This window comes from Dermacentor silvarum, chromosome 11 (assembly GCF_013339745.2).
Source record: "Dermacentor silvarum isolate Dsil-2018 chromosome 11, BIME_Dsil_1.4, whole genome shotgun sequence".
Classification (NCBI taxonomy): Eukaryota; Metazoa; Arthropoda; class Arachnida; order Ixodida; family Ixodidae; genus Dermacentor; species Dermacentor silvarum.
Genome location: NC_051164.1, coordinates 95,950,538 through 95,971,850, shown reverse-complemented (window position 1 = coordinate 95,971,850; position 21,313 = coordinate 95,950,538). Strand labels below are relative to the sequence as shown.

The 21,313-nt window shown below is 44.4% G+C and overlaps 1 protein-coding gene across 1 annotated transcript in view; it reads right to left on the bottom strand.

Annotated features, from left to right (window-relative positions):
- The window catches only part of LOC119433898 (neprilysin-1-like), a 43,950-nt gene that overhangs the window by 6,004 nt on the left and 16,633 nt on the right, over positions 1 to 21,313 (bottom strand). The window contains exons 6-15 of the mRNA XM_049659153.1: positions 20,169 to 20,363; positions 14,100 to 14,186; positions 12,943 to 13,076; positions 12,631 to 12,856; positions 11,116 to 11,214; positions 9,119 to 9,196; positions 8,921 to 9,033; positions 8,597 to 8,655; positions 5,456 to 5,507; positions 1,314 to 1,381 (exon numbers count right to left, since the gene is read on the bottom strand). Of these exons, the coding sequence (XP_049515110.1) occupies positions 1,314 to 1,381; positions 5,456 to 5,507; positions 8,597 to 8,655; positions 8,921 to 9,033; positions 9,119 to 9,196; positions 11,116 to 11,214; positions 12,631 to 12,856; positions 12,943 to 13,076; positions 14,100 to 14,186; positions 20,169 to 20,363 (1,111 nt within the window). The remainder of the gene's footprint in view (positions 1 to 1,313; positions 1,382 to 5,455; positions 5,508 to 8,596; positions 8,656 to 8,920; positions 9,034 to 9,118; positions 9,197 to 11,115; positions 11,215 to 12,630; positions 12,857 to 12,942; positions 13,077 to 14,099; positions 14,187 to 20,168; positions 20,364 to 21,313) is intronic.

The following is a 21,313-nucleotide window of genomic DNA, read 5'->3' as shown; positions in this document are numbered from 1 at the left end:
CACGCACTGTGGGAATCGGTGTAAGGGAAGCTTTGTATGCTGTTTGCTTTGATTGACGATAATTAGCGGTGATGTTGGCGGCGAATGTGTAATTTTTTCAGCGTTTAGTCCAATGCGAGATTGGCGAGTTGATGTTAAACATTACCTTGCGTGCACCACGGCTGTTTGTCTGCGTAGTCCACAGAGCACACATTGAGTCGTGTTTGCTTGAGGCGTTGTTGTGCGTCATTAATCATAATCTCTGAGAGGGTGCAGCATTATCGTGGCCTCACATGGCACATCGCATCGTGGCAGAAGTGTAAAACCTAATTTGAATAATGGGGATGTACGTGATTCAAATAATTACTATAACTGTATGTCTGCATTGTATACCTACATTCGCGGTGTGCACCACGTTTCCTGGCGTAGCGAAGACGCTCCTGTCCCGCAGCGACGCCTCTTTCGGGCATGGGTGTCCTCGACGCTGAGTGAAACGCTTTGGAGCCATTTTGCTGGCGCGCGTTTATGTGCGGCTTGTTCATACGTGGCCAGCACTTTGTTGAGACGCCAGCTCAAAGCGCTCTCTTCAGGCTACGTGTGATTGTAATGTTTACACTATCACAGCACAGCGCGCGACCTCCAGAGCCCGGCACCTGCATTTGTGTCGCATAGGAAAGCAAGCACAGCACCGTGCCACGCACTAACTGGGAAACGTAGCCGCGGTGGCGCCACACGCGATGATGATGATTTAATGGCCTCCCCTTTGAAACGGGGCGGTGATAAATAGTCACCTGGCCTGCGTGATTTAATCAGGTATGATATACATGTTTTTATCTTGTATTTTTGTATAGATTTCATCACTTTGCTCAATATTTACCTTGTACCTCTACTTATCACTAAGAGATCAAATCAGGTCGTATGAATCTCTTCCCTGATTTTTCCCACCAATATTCTAAACGTCTCTTGCTTATCTCGACTGCTGACCAGTTCATGCTTCCGTTCACTTTAAGCCCAATCGCTTTTGGAAGGTGTACGTTACCTACGATTGCCTCGTGAAATACGCTCTTACGACATCTTTTGCTTTTCGCATAGGAATGGTTGACACTGCCTCGTGTGATAACTGTGGTGGCGAGAAGACCCTTCAACACGTTCCATGTGACTGTGCTCGATACAGTGCACAGATCGAGACGATCGCTCCCCGTTGCACTATCTTGCTTTGTTGAGGGACATTTATCAAAGCTGATCTCTCCAACCTTCTTTCGGTATTTTCTGTTCTGGTTGGACATTATGCTTCTGACCTTTCTTGTGTGCCTCGAGCCAATCTCAAAACTCACCTGTGTTGTCGAAGCCATGAATCATTTCGTGCCCGATGATGGTGCCAATTGCTCCATAGTTGATAGACCTGCCAACAAAAATATCGATTTGGATTTACTCCAACAGCCAAATGGAGGGGCACTGACATGGTGGTCGTGAAATTTGCAAACATTGTCTCAGAACTAGAAGTTTTGAAGATGTTCTCTATTTTCGTCATGAGTATAAACCAACTATACCAGACTGAGTTAATGCTGCTGAGGTTGCAACTTGCAAGCACTTATTATACTGGGTGGTCCACGTAACGTGTGGCAAAAAAATATACAAAATGCCACGTAGCTGGACCGAACCAAGCTAATAATGTATTTTCCGTCGCTTGGAGCAACTCAGACTATTCTTTTGTTAGACATTCTTTCACGACACCCTAACACGGAGGTACCAATTTTTTAAAGTTTTTCATTTGTGGTGTGCCTTGTGGTATGCTTAAGCAGTCTCGCGAAGACGCGTCAAGAAAGCACTGCTTTGAGCGAGAAAGCAAACGGTACGACAAGGGTCACTCGCACCTTTTCGCGAACGAAAACTGAACGCAACTTGGAAAGTGGCCGCGGAGCTAGCTATGCATAGAAGAGTCGTGCTTCTCTGTTTTTTTTTTTTAACTTACGATTCTAGTCATTTATGGAATGCAGTTTTCACTTCGGCATCTTCATAAATGTGAAATGCTACAACACGTATGGATTTCTACAATTTCATTAGTGGATCGGTAGCGAGGTCTAATTGCAGCATTGCTCTATATTTGCGATAAGCGCAAGTTGTCATAGCATCGCGTTGAAGGGCACGGAATAGAATTCGTTTTATTGCGATCGCAACTATAGGGACACCCTATGCAGGCGCATTTCTGCCGTCACCGTGTGGTTCCGTATGAAGTTCAAGGGCGATAATATCGTCACCACACGCCGTACGCTGTATGTGCGATTGAAAGCGCGGAAGGTTGAGCCGGGCATTCGCGGCCGAATCTCGCGCACGCAAAGGAGGAAAGCTGGAAGGAAGTGCGCCATCTTCCGTCTCGCGCAATGCTAGGGGGAGAGTGTATGAAGAAGGGGGGGGGGGGGGGGGGCGTTCTACTTCGGTAGGCCCGGGCGGCCGGAAGGCTCTGCAGGACTGTGACCGCTTTTTATTGCGATAGCAATTATATGGCACTCCAGGCGAATTTCTGCTGTCGTCATCGCCGTCACCGTTATGTTCCGTATAAAGTCCAAGGGTGATAACACCGTCACCGCACGCCGTATGCTGTAGTATGTGCCAGTGAAAGCACGCGAGGAGAGCCGACGATCGCGGTTCAATCTGGCGCGCGGAACAGGAAAGCGGAGAGGAAACGCACCGTCTTCCGTCGTGCGAAAGGCCGTGGTGGGATGGGTGGGAGGGCGGGGTGTGGCGTTTTGCTCCCGCAGAAACTGCGTATTTCGCAATCGGGCGCAAGGGGAACGGACGTTCGCGCCTAAATCTCGCGCTCGCAAGGTAGGAAAGCGTGGAGTCATCGTGGGAAGGAGAGAGGGCGGCTTTTACTCCGCCAACTGCGTACTTTGCTCGCGGTCGCGCGCGCCTATCTTGAAAGAGATCTGTAGAAGGCTCATACCTTTGTGCGTGCTGTGTTTGTATTGTAGCAATAGCAATTACAGTAAACCCTCGATAGCTAGAACTTTGATATCGCGAATTATCGGATAAGTCGAATTTTTTTCTCCTGACACGGTGTCAACTCCATGGGTTTTTCACCCCTTATCTCGAAACGCCACTGCGCCGAACTCCGTATATCTCGAAACCTTGACTGCCAAATTGCTGAAATAAAGGGAGTACTGAAACGGTGTTTTTTTTTTTACTTTCTTGCGCAGCTGTGGTATCGTCAAAAGGTGAAACCAGGGTTGGTATTTTGTAGTGATGCCTTTTCCGATGATAATACCTTTTCGTGCTTTTCGCGCTTGGTCAGCCGTGCTCGGAGGCAGCTGTTGTGCGTGGCTGCGCTGGCGGTGGTCACGTTACTAAGCAGGTTAAGGGCTTAAAGCAGGGCGGTGGTGAACGCTTTCCCTCAGCGTTTGCTCGCAACGCGTGGCATGGCACTTTCGAGAGCTACAGATCTTGTCGCCATTGTTTAGCTGACTGCAAACGGCGAATACGATTTTGGAAGCCGGAAATACGTAGACGTATAAGCGACCGACGTGTCGGTTGCTGGGTCGCGCATAATATCGCAAAAATGATCTATTAGAAGTACGGCTCCTGGTAAATTGAGCTTTTGTAAGGAAGTCGGAGGTTACCGGTGCCATATATTGGAAAGGCGTCATGTTGGCTTCACGCGGTGGTTGTGCTTATATTTTCGTGAACTCAGCTATCCCTAAACTCTGCTTATCTCGAATTTTTTTCCAGTTTTTACTACTTCGAGTTAACGGGGTATTACTGTATATGGACACTCCAGGCACACTTCTGCCGTCGCCGTCGTCGTTGCCATCGCGGTCGTCGTCGCCGTGAGGTTCCGTATAAAGTCCAATGGTGATAATATTGTCGCCGTGTGCTGGATGTGTGAGTGAAAGCGCGCGAGGGGAGCCGCTGATCGCGGCTCAGTCTGGCTCACGCGAGGGCGGAAGGCGCAGAGTAAACGCGCTGTCTTCCTTCGAGCGAAAGGCCGTGGGGGTATGGGAGGAAGGCAGGCGGGGTGGTGTTGTGCTCCGGCACCAACTTCGTATTTCGCCACTGGGCACAAGGGGCATTGGCGATCGCGGCTCAATCACGCGCGCGAGAGGAGGAAAGCGGGAAGGCAGCGCGGGAGGGAGGGGGTACGGCTTCTACTCCGCTAGCAACTACGTACTTTGCTCGCTCGCGCGCGCCGAATCTTGAAAGCGATCTGCAGATGGCTCATACCTCTGTGCGCGCTGTGTTTTCAGCCGCTCAGTTTCCATTGAAGCGATTAGACAGAACGAAGTTCACTTCGCTCACTGCGGTGGCTGCGCTTGCTCAAGCAAGCGTTTTGACAGCGAGTGCCTGCGGTCATCAAGTGTGATGTGTTCATGTTTGCTTGTGCGCGCTGACACCATGCTGCAGTTATGGTATCTTCGACTGGTCTCATCCATCCCCCGAAGCAGAGTCGTGCAGATCCGCCGTTCCCCGAACTCAGAGGTCGAGGACAAGCGCGCAAGCCGAACGTGTGACTCGCTCTCGGAGGGGGAAATGGCAGATGCGAAACCACGTGACTACTGCTAACATCCGATGTTTCGCCTATCCAAAGCTAAACCGGCGGATACACCGGTGGGACGACCGTTCGTTGAGCCGCCAGCATGATGTGGCCTAGGTTGCCTAGGCTACGGTGGACGGTCGCCAAGAACGGCGACGCTGTGCTGTGATGACGTTGCTGGAAAATGCTCTCATCTCGACGACTGCTCCGACGACAGGGCGGGGAGCGCCTCAGAGCGCTCGACGCGGGAGGAGGGCGATCGAAAAGAACCAGCCGAACGCAAGGCGCGCACCCTCTTTCAACCAGCCGAAGACAACGCCGCTCGCGAGAGCGATCTAGAGCGCTCCGAGGCGACCAGTCGAAGATACCATTAGTAAGCGAATGTTTCAAAGTTTATACGGCCGATAAAGCTGCTATCCGTACTTCGTATAGCTGTCTACTAATTTGCTATCGCAATTGATGCTTCGCCTTTCGGACGAAACTGCGACTTTTTTTGGATAGTTTGTGAATGATGTAGTGCATAATCATATTGATGATGACCTTCTTGTGGTTCCCAAACATTAGCTTTGCATGACATTACAAGTTGCAGACGGTGAAAATAAACAGTGTGCACACTTTGTGCATCGGATTTAATTGTGTATCATGTAATGAACCGCGTCACCTAAAATTAAACCTATGTGCTGAATTTGCCCAGTATTTGATGGTGTTGAATAAAAATATCAGGGTAACTTCGTTCGGGATTCTGGAAACTATTTGACCGGTATTAATTCGGACTGACTTTAGATGCAGAAAATAAAAGGGGTACGTTGTGCAAGGGAAGCGTTCTAGGTGAAGTAGCCGACCTTAATATCTCAACTAAACATACATTAGCGTTTTAGTGCAAATATGGTTAGAAGTCTTTTTTTTACGCCTAAAATTGCTAAGAAAGTAAAAAAAGCCTCTACATACGCTGGCAGTCCGTGCTGGTAAAACGAGTCTCGAAGTATTCCAGCCGGGAACACTGGAAGAAAGGGTGCATGTAAAAGTATCGATAAATCATATTTCTTAATTTGGCCGCAAACATTCGGTAAATGCTGCGCTAAAACACACAAAAGAACAGCAAAGCAGACTCATCATGAGTCCTAGTTACGAATATTCACGGCTCATCAACTCATTTGTGATTTAATGCAAAAGTATTTTTCATCACAGAAGGAAGCAATAATCATGTCCTTTTAACTCAGATTTATGCCCACTTGTTTCCATTTACATTTAAAACACATTTTGGTCCATTTATTCATTTATTCTAAAGCAAATTTATTTACATTTAGCACACACACGTAAATATTCTGGGATTTTACTTGCCAATATAGCAATTTGGTTATGAGATGAGCGTAAGTGCAGCTGAGGTTATATTTACTGTATAGTAAATAACATTTGGGAAACTATTAACTGGACCACCAACGTATTTCATTGACCATTTCAGCCACGGATATCTTGGAAGTAGTGCTTGTCCTAATATTTCTGCTTCATTGACAAAACTTCACTACTGCAGACTTTTGTTTCAGGTTTTTAATACGTGTCCGAAAGCCAATATACAGAAGCTTACATAGTCAGTGTTTGTTAATTACTCAACTCCTTATTTCTACATGTGTGCTGGTTTTCCATGCTTTGATATTTTTACCGTTTTATTTCAAGACGTAATAGAGGTAATATAGTCGCAACGTATACCGTGATGCACAGATTTATAGCCTTATCACTGGTGGTTCTGAATGAACCTAAAGCAACAATGACTGCTTTAGGATTGTTATGTCAAACTTAAAAGAAGCACCTTAGGGAACACAAATGAATGTAATAATTTGCTATTAAATGCGAAGCATTTCTTAGCGAACATTTGCTACTTTGACAGTATCTATCTATCTATCTATCTATCTATCTATCTATCTATCTATCTATCTATCTAGCCGCCTACATCTTTGTGCTTTCATGGTCGTTTCGTTAACTTGTTATGTACCAAATTTGGTATACTATGACAACGAACATAAATGATGTGTCATGACATGAATGTCATGACATGCGTGTCATGTAGGTCATTAAACAGCCGCCTACGTCTTGGTGCTCTCACGGTGGTTTCGTTAACTTGGTAGGCACCAAAATTGGCATAGTATGACGGGAGTGTGTCAAGAACATAAGTGATAGGTCATGAGATAAATGTCATGACTTGCGTGTCATGTAGGTCATGACAATGACCCAGCGAAAAGTATTAACACTCAAAAACCACTGAAATTGTTTCGGACGTGGGCACGAAGTGAAGGAAACCCTAAAGGATAACGGTAGAAGTCATAATCATCAGCATGACTCAGCAAAAATGACAATGACTCAGCGAAAAAAGATTAATACTGAAATTCCACTCAGATAGTTTTGGACGTGGACACTAAGTGAAGGAAACACTAAAGGATTGTGGTAGAAGTTATAGTCATGACCATGACTCAGCGAAACTGAGAATGACTGGGCGAAAAAATAATAAAACTCAAAAACCAATGCAATGGGTTTGGATGTAGTACTAAGTGAAGGAAAAGGCGGAAAGTTGTTGGTCGAAGTCATAGTCATGAGCATGACTAAGGCTTTCGCCTTAATTTCTCTTAGGTGTAGCTAAAGGTACTCCTGAGGACTCATGACATGAATGTCCTGACATGCGTGTCATGTAGGTCATGAAAGAGCCACCTACGTCTTAGGTGCTCTCATGGTCGTTTTGTTAACTTGGTAGGCTCCCCGCAAAGTGCTTCGCATAACATCGATTCCCACAGGGCGTGGGACCTGCCGGCTTTTTTTAGTATGAGCACTTAGAGAAAAAAAAGTATGAAATATATGAAATATATGCAACTCTTCCAGTTCGCAACTTTTGTGTGTGAGACCACGTAAAATATTGTATGCATATTTGGTGGCACTGATACTAGCCGCAGCTTGCACATGCTGTGCAAGCTATAATTCACATACTTTGCGGAAAAGCAGACGCTGTGCTAATGTGAGAACGCGTAAGTTTCTAGTGTCCAGGGAGCATTTGTTTTCATTCACTGCAGCAGGCACCTGTTTTTTTTTTTTACTGCATCCTTTAGGCTTACGAGGCAATGGTTGTCAGCTCAGGGAGCATGCAGAAACCTCCTCATATTTGATTATTGCTTTCAGTCAGATTCCCTGGGCAACGAAGCTGGTCTAGTGCGCATTCAACTGGCCCTGGATCCTACACATGCTTTGTTCAGATATTGTACAGTACTGTACAGCAATGTGGAGTGTTGCACAATGTTGTGCAGTAATGAATAAGGGCACTTGCACTGGCAGTGCTCAACGCGTAAGGCATTAGACTGCCAGTTCAGTTTCTGTCGGAGGTTTGTGTGAAATCGACTGCGTGCTCTAGTGTAAGCGAAAACCCCAGCGGTTGGGAAGGATTCTTTCTAATACTCTGTCGAGACGTTGATGGCTAAAGCAACCCACGGTGCGGAAAATAAAGTTGCGGCTGATACTAGTGGAACGAAATTATCAAAATAACACGCACTAATGAGCTTCTACCGTTGTTTAGGCATCATTAAAATAGCCTAGACGTCGGCACATAAATTAGGCAACCCGCCAAAAGCCTGTGTTTCTTCAATGCTGCTCTCATTGCAGAATTGTGTTGCCAAGTTGACCGAAGCCAAAATTTGGCGCCGTTTTATTCTCGAAGTGCTTGGAACACTAGAGGCTAGTTTCGACAATATCTCCGGTCAGCGTATTGTTTTTTCAGACTCCCCAATCAGCTAAAAATTGTCATCACTGACCAATACCTAAAGTTGAGTCGTCATTTCAGACGGTGCATGACGTTGCTAGAAGAAGAATTTAAACAGAAATGTTGAACAATGTGTAGAAAAACTCAATAATATCGATCGATTTCTATAGGTCCAGTATGAGGAAAGAATTAATTGAACATGGCTATTTCTTGTGCAACTATTGTGCGCCGCTTTCTTGTAATTTACATGAATAGGGCAATCCCTGAAAATGATCCTCAACACTGAAAAACGCAGTATAAGAGCTAAACAACAATTTATGAAATTTTTTAATGATTGTACTATATTTATTTACCCATTTCATTCGTCGGGGGGTTGTAGAATGCGTTGACGACGGCAGGGGCGGTGATCCAGCTGTAAAGACGTCATAAATAAGTTTTATCAGTACGAAATAAATTTTACGCAACTTTCTTGAAGGAGGTAAGTTTCTTTGCAGTTAATACCAATGTCGAAAAAAAAGTCGAAACATTAACGATATTGCAATTCAATCGTCAAAATTTTTAAACTTGTAATGAGAAATCGTACACAGCAGCGAACCAATATGCAACTCAAAAGGTGGAATTGTAATAAATTGCTGTGCCTACTGACGTTCCCGACAATTTCAGACATAAATACATGCCTGTTTTTCTTATCTGGCTTCATCCGAAGTAAGAGCAGCGTCTTGATGGCAGCATTGTCTTGGAACGATAATATAATTTTAAACAGTGGGTCACTGATGTTGAAACGTCGAACCTTCAATGAAGAAAACAAATTAATGTATAAAGGACTGAATTTCCTGCAATAGTAGTTTCAAGATGAACCTTGAGTTTTTACTTACGTATGGAAAGCGGTTTTCCATAACGGTGTCATTTAGAATCCATAAGGGAAATCCGATCTTGTAGGTCATTTTCTCCAACTGAACGAAAAAAAGTTTTGTAAGTTTGGCGTTCTTCTCGTGGCATCGTGCCGAAAGCTTTCTCGCCGAGAAGGACTGCTCGCTGACCTTAGCATCTCCATATGCCAAAAACGGCATCTTCATGGACGTGGACAAGTTAACCGTCTTATGTTTTTTATGGAGAAAACTACTGGCATTTGCCTAAACATCCACATGAAGATGTAAGATTGTGTGGCGTCTTAGAATCTTGATGCTACCTTCTAGATTTCCGTGCCAACTCGCCCTATGCCGACCGCAATTCGTGGGCATTTATCATCGTGTGTGATGACACAACGACCCAGATGAAATTCGCGTAATAATTTTTGCAGTATTCGCGTAATATTTAAACTTATGGCTCAGATCTTAATCACTGCGCTGCCCTTCGACCAGTGGCTTGCATATAAGAGGGAAACAGGGACAAGTTGGTTTATGTTCATAGACAAAAAATAGTGCTAACAGAAACAAGGACGAAGAAAGAAAACGTGTGTAAACTATGCCTATTTTCTTCGTCCTCTTTTTCGTTAGCGTTGTTTTTGTAAAGCATGGCTTGCCTAGAGTCAGGTCATTGATGCAATCATTCATGTGGTCATTGATGCGAAGCTTCCCTATATAAAACGAAATGCCCTAAGGAACACTGCAACGTTGATCTTATGTTGTTTTCTTGTATTGTGAGGGCGTGGTTACATTTATCATGGAGGTCAAATTGCGGCGCGTAGTTGTAACGAGGTACGACTAACAAACCCAATCACAGACGCAGGGTTACCGTGTTTCTTTGTGCGTTGCTACCACTAAGTAGCTCAACTTACAAACCATACCGATGCAATAATTAGGAGCAATATTTAGCAGCTCGTTCTGAGCTTAGTGAACGATGGCTTGCAGATGACCTATTAATTCGATGAGAACTCTTAGGATACATCATGTACTTTTGGAGGGCTGACTGTATGTTATCTATCTATCTATCTATCTATCTATCTATCTATCTATCTATCTATCTGCCTATGTATCTAACGTTTTCCCGCCAACCTGGCTCACTGGGTAGTTCATGGTCGAATGAGTAGCACATCGGGCTGCTGTGCTGAGGGCACAGGGTTCCAAAACAATCGTTGGACCAACTCGGGTCACTGGGCATATCTCACTGGTTACCCATGTAGCGCTCTTCAACGAACCTCTTTGGCGCTTACTTGGAGAATCGAATAAGCGCCACTCGGCCTGTGCTGCTCTTAATGAACCTCTTTGACACCAACATGGGTCACTAAGGATGTGACCCTTCGTCTGATCTGCCCTTCAATGAACATCTTTGACGTTAACTTTAGTAACGAGGTAAGTGCCATAGGATATGTCACTGCACAGTGACAAACATGATCCTTTAATCTTATCCGAGGCTTCGCGGAATGAAATCAGCGCCCCGCGCGGGCTTCGAGTTGGCGCCGATAGATGACGCCGTGTGTGCAGTAAGAACCGCGAAAGAGGAGCCCAGTTGCAAGCACGTTTCGGCGTTGGCAATGCGGTGTTTCGCTACATTGCTTCAATGCTGAACGCATTAGCATAGAGATTCATCGTGTGACGGGTTCTGCTTGATTTCAGGTTCTGCTAGACAACTCTTGATACGATTTAAAACAAAATAATGAGGACCTGAACCGGCCAAGTCTATGATCGAACGTGTCATTGCGATGTTGCGGAGGGCTAGAAAAACGTCGAGTACCTGAACGGAAAATGAGTATACTAAGAGATAACACGTGCAGAAAATGCCAACGTAATGAACTAAAGCAGCATAGCTATATCATACAAAGAGCAAGCATTTCGTCAAGTTCTTTGGAAGAAAATATGAACCACAAAAAAAGACAATTGTCGAGTATAAGACAACACGTGTGGTATGCCAAAAATGAAGCGTAACGTCGCACCTTGTCCAGAGCTGTTTGCTTTGTGCTGCCGTTCAACCACTCTCTTGAGGAAAGCGACTTATTGAAGGTCGTCGTTATATTTTTTATCATCGTTTCGACCTAACAGGAGGCAAAAAAAAACGCTGTTAAATGACATCTACAGTACAGAAATTTGCAAATCACTGCCCATAGGGCCACACTTGATATTATTAATTGAATACCTGCGCAAATTTTCTACACCAAACATATTTTGTCTCCGTTTTATAGAATCAACAACCACTGAGTATTTTTTACTGGTATGATATCGCTACCAAGGATCAAAACAATAACATTTCAAGTATCATTTCGGAAGGTTTTACAAACAAAGGGAATGGGAAGAGGAACCCTCGGGCTAAAGTGTTTTATACTAGAAGTCGGACATCGCTAGCGTATAACAGAAAAAAAGGGGAAATAATAAAATCCGAGGAGACCTCAGCACTTCTTGCGAGTTGTGAATGCGAAAGCATTAATGTCCAATTGAACGCTGCAGAGTGGTCCTGCGAGCTTCGCGCTGCAAGAAACGTACCATAGCGGCACGTGATGCCCGATCCAGCAAGCAGCAGTGTGCACCGACGTATTGTTCGACGAGAGACCGAGATATATATATATATATATATATATATATATATATACGCACTGCGCGCCGGCTTCAGACAGCGAGAGCGAGGGTGACGTGGCGTCCCGGCAAACTCGCCGGCTAGAATTCGAAAATTGCAATATGCGCCATACAGCAATTAATTATGAATATAATGAGTGAACTTTTGTTAATTACTTAAAATTGTGTTTCGCTTTCTCGTTATGGTAATGTCCGCCCGTTTGAATATTCCCGCTCCGGGACAAGAATTATGCTATCTGCTACAGGCGATTATTAAAAATTATGTGGAACTTCAGAACGATCACCCTGTATAGGGTACGTCATTTGCTGACATCCCAGAAGTTAATTGCGCCAGCGCATTCCTTTCATAGACAGAAAAAAAAAATGTTGCCTACGCCGCAAGCTTCGTTACCCGCGGCTGTGCCTTAGCGGCTATGGTGTTGCGCTGCTAAACACGAGGTTGCGGGATCAAATCCCGGCCGCGACGGCCGCATTTTGATGGGGACGAAATGCAAAAAAAGTACCTGTCCCTTGCATTGGCGGCACGTTAAAGAAACACTAATAGTCAAAATTAATCCCGAGGCCACCCACTTCAGCGTGCCTCATAATCAGATGATAGTTCGGGCACTTAAATCCCCAGAACATAATTTTTTTACATGCGTGTTTGTTTGTTTGGTATGTTTGGTTTTTCCCATGTAGCATCGTTTTACAGTTCAAGTATATACAAATATTCTCATTTAATTATTTCGCAGTGGTGCAGGCCATTGTGGCTTACTGCTAATTTCAAATATTCAACAGTCCAGCCCATCTACACCGAGTGCATTCCTTTACAATTAACGCAGTGTATACCTGCATTTGCCAGGGTTCCTCAGACTAAAGCTATATAAGTAAGTTGTACTCACGTCCGTTTTGGCTGTAACATTGAAGTTCTTGTCGATGTACATTCGGCCAATCACGAAAGGCATCACGCCAGCGACTCTTTCAAGGCAAAGCTGCCAATCTGGCTTTTGTTTTTGCACTCCAGACGCGATTTCTAACAGTTGCTGCCAAGATTTCGCGAATGCCTTTGACGTCAGCAATACAAGCTGGAAGATTCGTCTCCACGCGGCAAGATTGTACATGTCTGACCTGAAAAAGGCGAGTCATTAATTCCAATAGGCAAGGTACTTGGTTGTCCACGCCGTCTTGAAACGTAATAAGTGCTAAATACTCACAGGTCGTATATGCACCCGAAGAAATCATTTGCCTTCTTGAAGTAGGACATCCCAAACATTGCGACTTGCTCAGTATTGTTTAGAGTAATGTTCGCTACCGAAAACACCCTGTTTAGGCTTTGCAGGACTGGAATCTGAAACAAGTACACTATCATTGGTAATTCTTCTATTAGCTCACGAGAAGACAACATATGGGACGGCGTTGGTATTAGTTCTCTTTAAACGCGATCATTTCTTTGGCCTAATACCGTGCAACAAAGCAAGATTTTTTTTCCATAACGTAACAGACCTCAAAGCACTGTCATAGGAAGTAGAGTGGGAAACTACATTGGGACACGGGTCTGAGTCGCACAAAACCTCAGACACTCGCATGTGCTCAACAGCATAGTTGCAATTGATTGAATGCTTTTAGGCTCGATCGCGACATCATCCATCCAGAATTTTTCATACCAGCATGCAAAGAGTGCAGTGCTTGCATTGAATCTTTCTGGTAACTTATTCTTTGCACTACTTGTAAATGGCTACTTGCAAGCATTCGCTGACAGATCCTCTGTCACTAAAATACCACAGGCATTTTTTTTTGCCCCCTATCGTTCTTTCTTTTTATTGCCTCCACTCATACCTGTACGTGTATTCTTGCTTAAAGGGGTCCGCAACACTCTTTGAGCATGGTAAATAAATCATACTAGACGCGAGATAATGCTTTAGTGAAAACCTGAGCCCTAAATTACTCAATTCCACGCAGAGTATTAAATGAGATCTTTGAATGCCAATATATTTCTAAAATTGTGTTCTTTCATGTGAAGTTCTTTAAGCGACGTTGATGAACTGCGTTGATGGGCTCCTTTAAGGTTGACTGTCTCATGTTCTCGCCCAGACACTTTCCTGTGCTAAGAAACAAGTAGGCCAACTTTGGACGCATGCGTCCTTTTCTATCTTCCATTTAGTCTTTTTTAGTGTTATTGAAAGTGAAAAGTCGCGGGTACATAAAAAAGGTCATAATTTATTGCGGCCATTTAATCTTGGCTCAAACTTGTTCTACGATGCCTTCGCTATAATTTTCTTGCAGTCATTTGTTCAGAAATAGTAATACCGTGAACAAGTTAGTCAGAACAGTGGAAAAATTTGTATAATATTAGAACGAAGAAGCATCCTACGTTTGGCACTTCTTTCTGCAGTTCTTCGATAGTAATTTTTTGGTAAATAGCCTTAATGTCTCGTCTTAAGTTCGGATGTGTCGTCATCTGTAAGAAAGGTACGTTTTTTTTTAGAAACATTATTTTTCAAAATAAAAATATGAGCGCAGGCAACCTTAGAAAAAACAAGGAGCTTATTTGGATGAGTAGGTAGGACCAAACATTTTACCAAGAGTGATTCTGCGAGTTGCGGATCTTATATAATTTGGTAGAACGTTAGAGATCCATGCGCAGTCGGCGAAACCGCACCGACATCCAGATATAAATTAGCTTAAGATAGATACAAAGAGGGGGAGAAAGATTTATTATCATAAAAAAACTGAGAGGTCGGCCTGAATTGAAATTCGGACCAGCTGCTCAACATTGGAAACGGGGAATAGAAATAGAGAAAAGTGTTGATGATTAGGAACAACGTAGCGGCTTGAATGAACTGCACAGTCTGTCCAAATTCTTAAATCGAGACTACTATCGTGCGGGAACTTATTGGCTGCATTGAGAACCTCCCGCTAACAACGAGGGTCCGATCAAGGTCCTAAGATAGGCTTTCTGGAGAAAGGTTAATGGTTGAGTCTTGTCATATGCTCTGCTAGTGGTTGCAACTACACAGCGTTCCGCTTGCAGATGGAGAACACGTGTTCTGTAGTCTCATGTATATCACACTGCTTGCCACCCGGTGCATGGCCGGTAGAGTATAGGCTGCTTCGAGTTAACATCACTCCTAGTCGTAACGTGTGAAGTAAGCTTGCATGTCTTTTCTTGACTTAGGGCGTTGACGCCAGTCCCAAGTCTGGGTCTATTCCCCAAAAACGGCGGGGACCAGGTAGGCCCCGCTATGTCCCAGTATTTTCACGCAGTGTGACATAACAGCATTAGTGTCTCTTTGAGAAAATGCGAAATACACATCAATGGCATTAATTCGGACCATTTTTGTCTCTTTGTCGGTGAGCTCATTTCCTTCTTAGCCACAGTACCCTAGAATCTATTCAAGTGCGAAATCATGACCAGGTTTCATTGCGAAAGTGTTTATTAAATGTGTAAGCATCTCTATGCTGACGCAGTGAGAAAAAAACCGTCTGTCCGTCCGTTCGTCCGTCCGTCCGACCATCCGTCCGTCCAGTAAGACGATCGCTTTCAAGATAGAGCCCGCAGCAGCGAGCGAATTCACCTTCGTGTTGCTTCTCTCTTCAACGCGAAGTAAGCTGCGAGAACACAGCACGCGAAGCTATCAGCAGTTGGCACTCTCTGTTCGCATCGCAGATTGCTTTCAAGATATGGTCCGCGCGGCCGTGCCTTACGCAGCCGGTGCCGGAGTTCGTTAGATCACGGTTCATAATGGTTCGACGCGGATGGATAAGGCGCTAAAGAACGATAACGGCTTATAATGATCGGAACGTCATCAGCGCACCTGGTGCCGCCACTTGCAGTACTTCGCTTGCGTTACCAAAGCACCCTGGGCCGCCGTCGGCACTAGTCCGTGTCGCCGCAGCGCTGTCGTTGGTGTTGGATAGATCAGGTTTCATAAGATTGATAATGACACCGAGCTTCGTGGAGAGGAGCAAATGGCACAACGCTTACGCTTACTTAGACAACTCCCAGCGGAGTTTCTGCGTGAATTTTTTCTACCCCATATTGAGCAAGCATACAGTGGAGAGTTACTTTTACAGATAATTAACTGCAGCGCAGTTTTTTTTTTGAATGAATGAATGAGTTTATTTCTCCTGTTTACAACAGAAAGGAAGCATAAGCTAAAGGCCACGTGGCCTGACAAAGGCTTCTGCTCCCACAACAATTCGGCACGCAGGCCGTACGCAGCAACATGTCTCATACAGACATAGCGAAATCAACTGGAGTGTCGCGAGACAGAATATTATTTTCGTGAAACAGAACATGTCTACAAGAAATATGAGAAACCGACAGAATACTCAAAGTACGATACATTTTCTTTTAGACCAACTACAACCTGGAAACAAACGAAACAGAAGACTGACAATTTATACTGCGGTTCTAATCAGACAAACTCAATATTATTCAGAATTAGAAAAGTTTTGTATTATTTATTCGAACATTCCATAATGTCATCTTCAAAATCACGTAGGCGATTTAGTAGTGAAGGTGCCTGGTAACTGACTAGTTGTTTTCCGTAATTGGTTCTCATTTTTGGTGTTCTCATGTTATGTTGTCGAAGGCTGTAGTGCGGATTGGTGGGTACATTCAGGTTGTACTGTGAATTGTTTTCTTTAATGTATTGCAGAAGCTTGTCATAATACACCTGGTTTGCCTTTAACATAGAATGTGTTTTTAAAAAATGGTGTGGTTCTGAAGCTTTGTACGAGACCATAATATCCCTCGAATGCACGTAAGCATACTTCGCGTAACGAAGTATGCTGTTCTACAGTTTTAAAAGCAACGGCCTCACGGGTGCCTGAAATCTCTGCAGCCGATGATGAATTGTGGTAGTCAATAGGCCCATTTCCCGTCACACTTGACATTACGAATTGCGTGATGTAAGTAGTTGGCAACACCAACCTGTCAGTATACTTAAGTACAGAAGTGGCAAGATTTGCATAAATGCGGGGTAGGGCCAGTTACCTAAACAGCAAGAAGGCATAGATAACTTTCAGTATGTCCCTGTATGCAGCGGTGTGCCACAAGTCTTGACAAAGTCCATAAAGGTACACCTGCTACTTGGAAGGAGAAAGAGGTGGTGCGCTCACGATGTAATGTAAATCTTGAAAAAGCGCTATCTGACCGCTACTTACGGATCATCATGGCGCTACTTATGGCATTAGTGACTGGTCAATAGCCGATGCTTTACTTGTAGAGGTTCGCAGAAGCGGTATAAATCTACTAGGCACATACGCAATTCCGCCATTATGCCCTCGACTTGGGTGAAACGTGGAAGACATATTACCGCAGTGATTGAGCATGTTAACTCTCTCCTGTACGTAGACAGGAAGTGTGAATGTTTGGCGAGAAAGGGAAGCTTTATTAAAGGAAGTTTGCAAAAGTGCGTCATATAACAGGAGCGATGATCAATCTGACAACTCACACTTTATTCTTGCAACGTATCTAACCACGTATAAAAAGCCTTGAACTCAAGCACTGTCACACATTTTGACCAGGCCAACTTTCAGTCAGTGATGACGCCTAAGAATCTGGTGTGCGCTTGGTATAGTATTGTTGTACCATTAATTGTAATCTTACTCTCAGTTTAAACTCGCGTGTAAACGCAAGTGCAGCATACTTCACCCTCGCCAAATTCAGACGTCACAAGCGGAAATACGTGACAGCTGCGCTGCGCGCTGCAGCCTTGTACCAAGTTGTGGCCATGAAACAAGATACGAACACGTACCAATATCATTGAGCGTGTAAACTTATCCTGGCAGACTCTGATCTTGCATCAGCGAATGTACTGAGGGTTGTGCTGAAAAATGTAGGTCTCAGTAAGCCTCCTTCAAGAAAAAATTCATCGTCAATTACGATACTTCCTAACACAAAAATGCGAAAATGTGATACTTCCTAACACGTTCCAAACGGACCGAAGTGTGGCACGACTGCCTCCCTAATTCGGAGATCGCGAGAGGCGGCGTGTGACTGACGCGTGTGCGCGATTCACAGCCGCCGCTGCAGACAGACCTCCGCTCATGCAGCGCTTTGCTGAACAGACGACGCTTAGAGTGCCTCGATGCGCGCGCCCCCGAAGCGCATCGAAGTACCCTAACAAAGCGTGGCACTACGCATTTCTTCTCATTCTTTCGCTATACCCTCCTCCGCTTTCCGCCTCGTGGTTGCGCAGCACCCTCGACCTCCGCTTTCCTCCTGGCGCTATCTTCGCTCTCGCCTTCTTTCATCGCCCGCTGCGCCCCGCACTTACTCTCATCTTTCGCTCTGCTCGTTCGCTCGGTTACGAGGTACGACACCGATGCTCGCCGCTCGAACAGGCGTCTAAGAGCTGCGCTCTAAAACATGGCTGACTTTATGATGACTGGTCTCACCACCGGTCATCGTCATAAAGAAGGTACACCCTGTAACGTACTCAACGATCCAGTAGAACAGCCTGCCTCCATGCCTATCGAGTATATAGCAATGGCATCATGGGAGGAGGAGGAGAAGGAAGAAGAAAGTGAGAATGCAGGGAGGTTAACCAGAATGACGTCTGGTTGGCTACGCTACACTTGGGGAGTGGGAAAGGGGAACACAAGGATGACCAGGAGAGAGAGGAGGCAAGGAAAAAAGGAAATTATAGGTGAATTCGTGGACGCGTGTGGTATTGCAGTATTAGTCAAAGACGTTCACACAAGCCCGTCGTCCTCAAGAAGCACAAAAAAGCCTTCACCACTTGGTCGGCCGACGAGCGATGGGGGCGGTGTTCCGGCAACACCTGCATGGAAAGCGACCGCTCATGACAAGCTTTGACACTTCTTTTCCTGTTCAACGCTGAAAAGCAAGTCGATAACGCTGTGAATGGAGAATCCCAGACCCATACGATTTGTTTTTCTTTTTCTTTTTCAAGTCCGAAGCTTTCCTTTTGAGAAACCTGTGTGGGTGTTCTTTGTAACATCATGCTACACTCAGGTACTGGATGGCAACTTGCCCTTTCAGGATGTTCCTTTTCGAAAGCCTATCATCATGTATGTATAGAAGCCACACTTCTCAAGAAACCATTGCAGCCTCCCAAACATCCTTCTCTCCGTTATTGTAAGTAGATGGCTTGCCATTGACATGGGTGTGCGAGAGGATATGGCATGGCCCCATTTGTCAGGCTTGAGAAGTGCCCCGATGCGAGTTGTTTTTCACTGGTCAGCCACAGTACCAGATGTCCGTGGCGTAATATAGTAAACACATCGCGCCCGTCTCTCCAAGAAAACGCTGCGCGTGTCGTTGAGCCTCCCATGAACACCTAGGAGCAGCAAACGCGGCGTAAAGTTCTTCTAGTGTGAACAGGACTTTGAGGTGGTCATCCAAAGCTGGGGGCGCTGGTCATTCATGCCATGAAACTGGACCTGACGTTACTGCTACAATCATCGATCACTAGCCCTCTGCAACCTTCATATTGCTTGTAAATACAGTGCACAACTGCCAGAGCCCGGAATAAATTATTTTGTATGGAGAAAATACATAATGCGTGTGCAAGGACTCTGTTTAAGGGCGAGTGATAACAGGCCCACAGCGTAAGAAATTTGGGCAACACACATAGACAAGTCTTGACAGATAGAACATTATTTAAATCTATAGATTCAGAAAATTTTCTATGTCTCGATGATGTTCTAGGTCTTAAAAAACGCAGGACACGAAGGTGCGGCCGCGATCAGTGAAGATCTCTGGCTGGGTGCGCCGTGATGATGGGAAAAGAGAACATTTGAGTCGCAACTGCATAATCAGTCCCACACGACACTTCTGTGGCCTCCGCCAATATCATCATCATCATCATCATCAGCCTATATTTATGTCCACTGCAGGACGAAGGCCTCTCCCTGCGATCTCCAATTACCCCTGTCTTGCGCTAGCGTATTCCAACTTGCGCCTGCGAATTTCCGCCAATATACGTGTATGTAAATCTCGCTTTCGTGGCGCTTACGGGACTGCGTGACTATAGGCACATAAAACTATGCTATATCATGTTTTTTGAAGGCTTCATTTGCGTAACTCCCTGTGTATTTCTTATTTCCATGAAGTCATCCTTTAACTTATTGCAGTCATACGTGTATGTAAAATAAAGTGAGAATCCGGGAAGTGCACCTAGCTTTATTAACCATCCGTCAAAAGACGCCGCCGAAGTTTGCAGGTAGATGGTGTAGTTGTAAAATTATTTTTCGAGTTATCTATCAGTCGAACATGTAGCTTGAATGGTTCTTGGCGTGGTGATCAAAAATCATTTTGTATATAGCAATATGTTGTTAATGTAACGTGAAACTAAAATTGTCTTGCAAACGGAAATTTATATTTTTGAGTCTGATACACTGTGTTTTTTATGCAAAGTACCACAATGTAGCATAATTGAAAATATTGTTAATTATAGTTTGTGCTTACCGAAGCAAGCCGTGCCTCAAAAACGAAGATTCTTTCAGCAACAATCGTAGCGTCGTACGCGGTGGCATTTGGATTCAGAACCTTTACAGCTGTGGCAATGAGATGTAAGTACGCCTGTACAATGGGTTTGTTATATTCCGTACTTGGATAAAGGAGCTGGTCTCTGCCTAAAATAGGGTATGGCATCTCATCCAACTGGAAAATATGTTACACCACCATGAATATCGTAAAACTCGCAATACAAAAGATCAACTTTACTAAATCTCAATTTGTAACCTTTTTTTATTATTGTACAGTGTCAAGATTTCTTCTTGGCATTACGTAGGTGTGAAAGATTTCAAGTAGTAGACACCTGCCCTATTAGCTATTTGTGAAAAGATACCTATTGACATCAAATAAATATAAATAGACGCGCACTTTTTTCAACCATTTCAAAAAACACAGCACATGTTTATCGCCTCGTACGCCACGTGGTCCCATCTATCGTCACATTGTACTTTCATTGCCGCGTGATTTTTAAAAATGCTGCAAAAACAAGATGTGGCTTGCGCAGAAATTGACTTGCTAGTTTATTTAGTATAACACTTCGTATAAAAAAAGGTATGGTTGCTTTCAACGAGCAGGTGCATTGCACGGAGAACCTATTTATGTTTAACTTAGCTGTATAAAATCACGCTAATTGGTTTAGGCAACTGGGAAAACTGATTTTAAATATCTAGCACTCTCTGTTCTTTTGTGGCACCAGTACATTCGGTCGCAGCCTACGAGTTTCTGCAACTCTTTGCCAATCACCGTTAAAGAATTTCACAGAAGCTGGTGACACTTGCTATGTGAGACAGTACGCAGCAAGATAAGCTCGCATTTCATGGTTTATTCCTCCAATTTTGTCGTAGAACCTGATGCTATCATGCTCGAATGATTAAAAACAATTATTGTTTCTGCAAAATCTGGCAGCAAATCAGCTGCGAGCATTCGCAATTTCATTCATAACAATCAATCAATCAATCAATCAATCAATCTAATTAATTAGTGAGATTCCAAGCAAATCATTTGCTGCAATATAGGATCATCTTACGTGGCATTATCCTACACAATAGTCCTCATCAGCCACAATATAGAACTCGATTCTGTTGTCTTTCAATTTT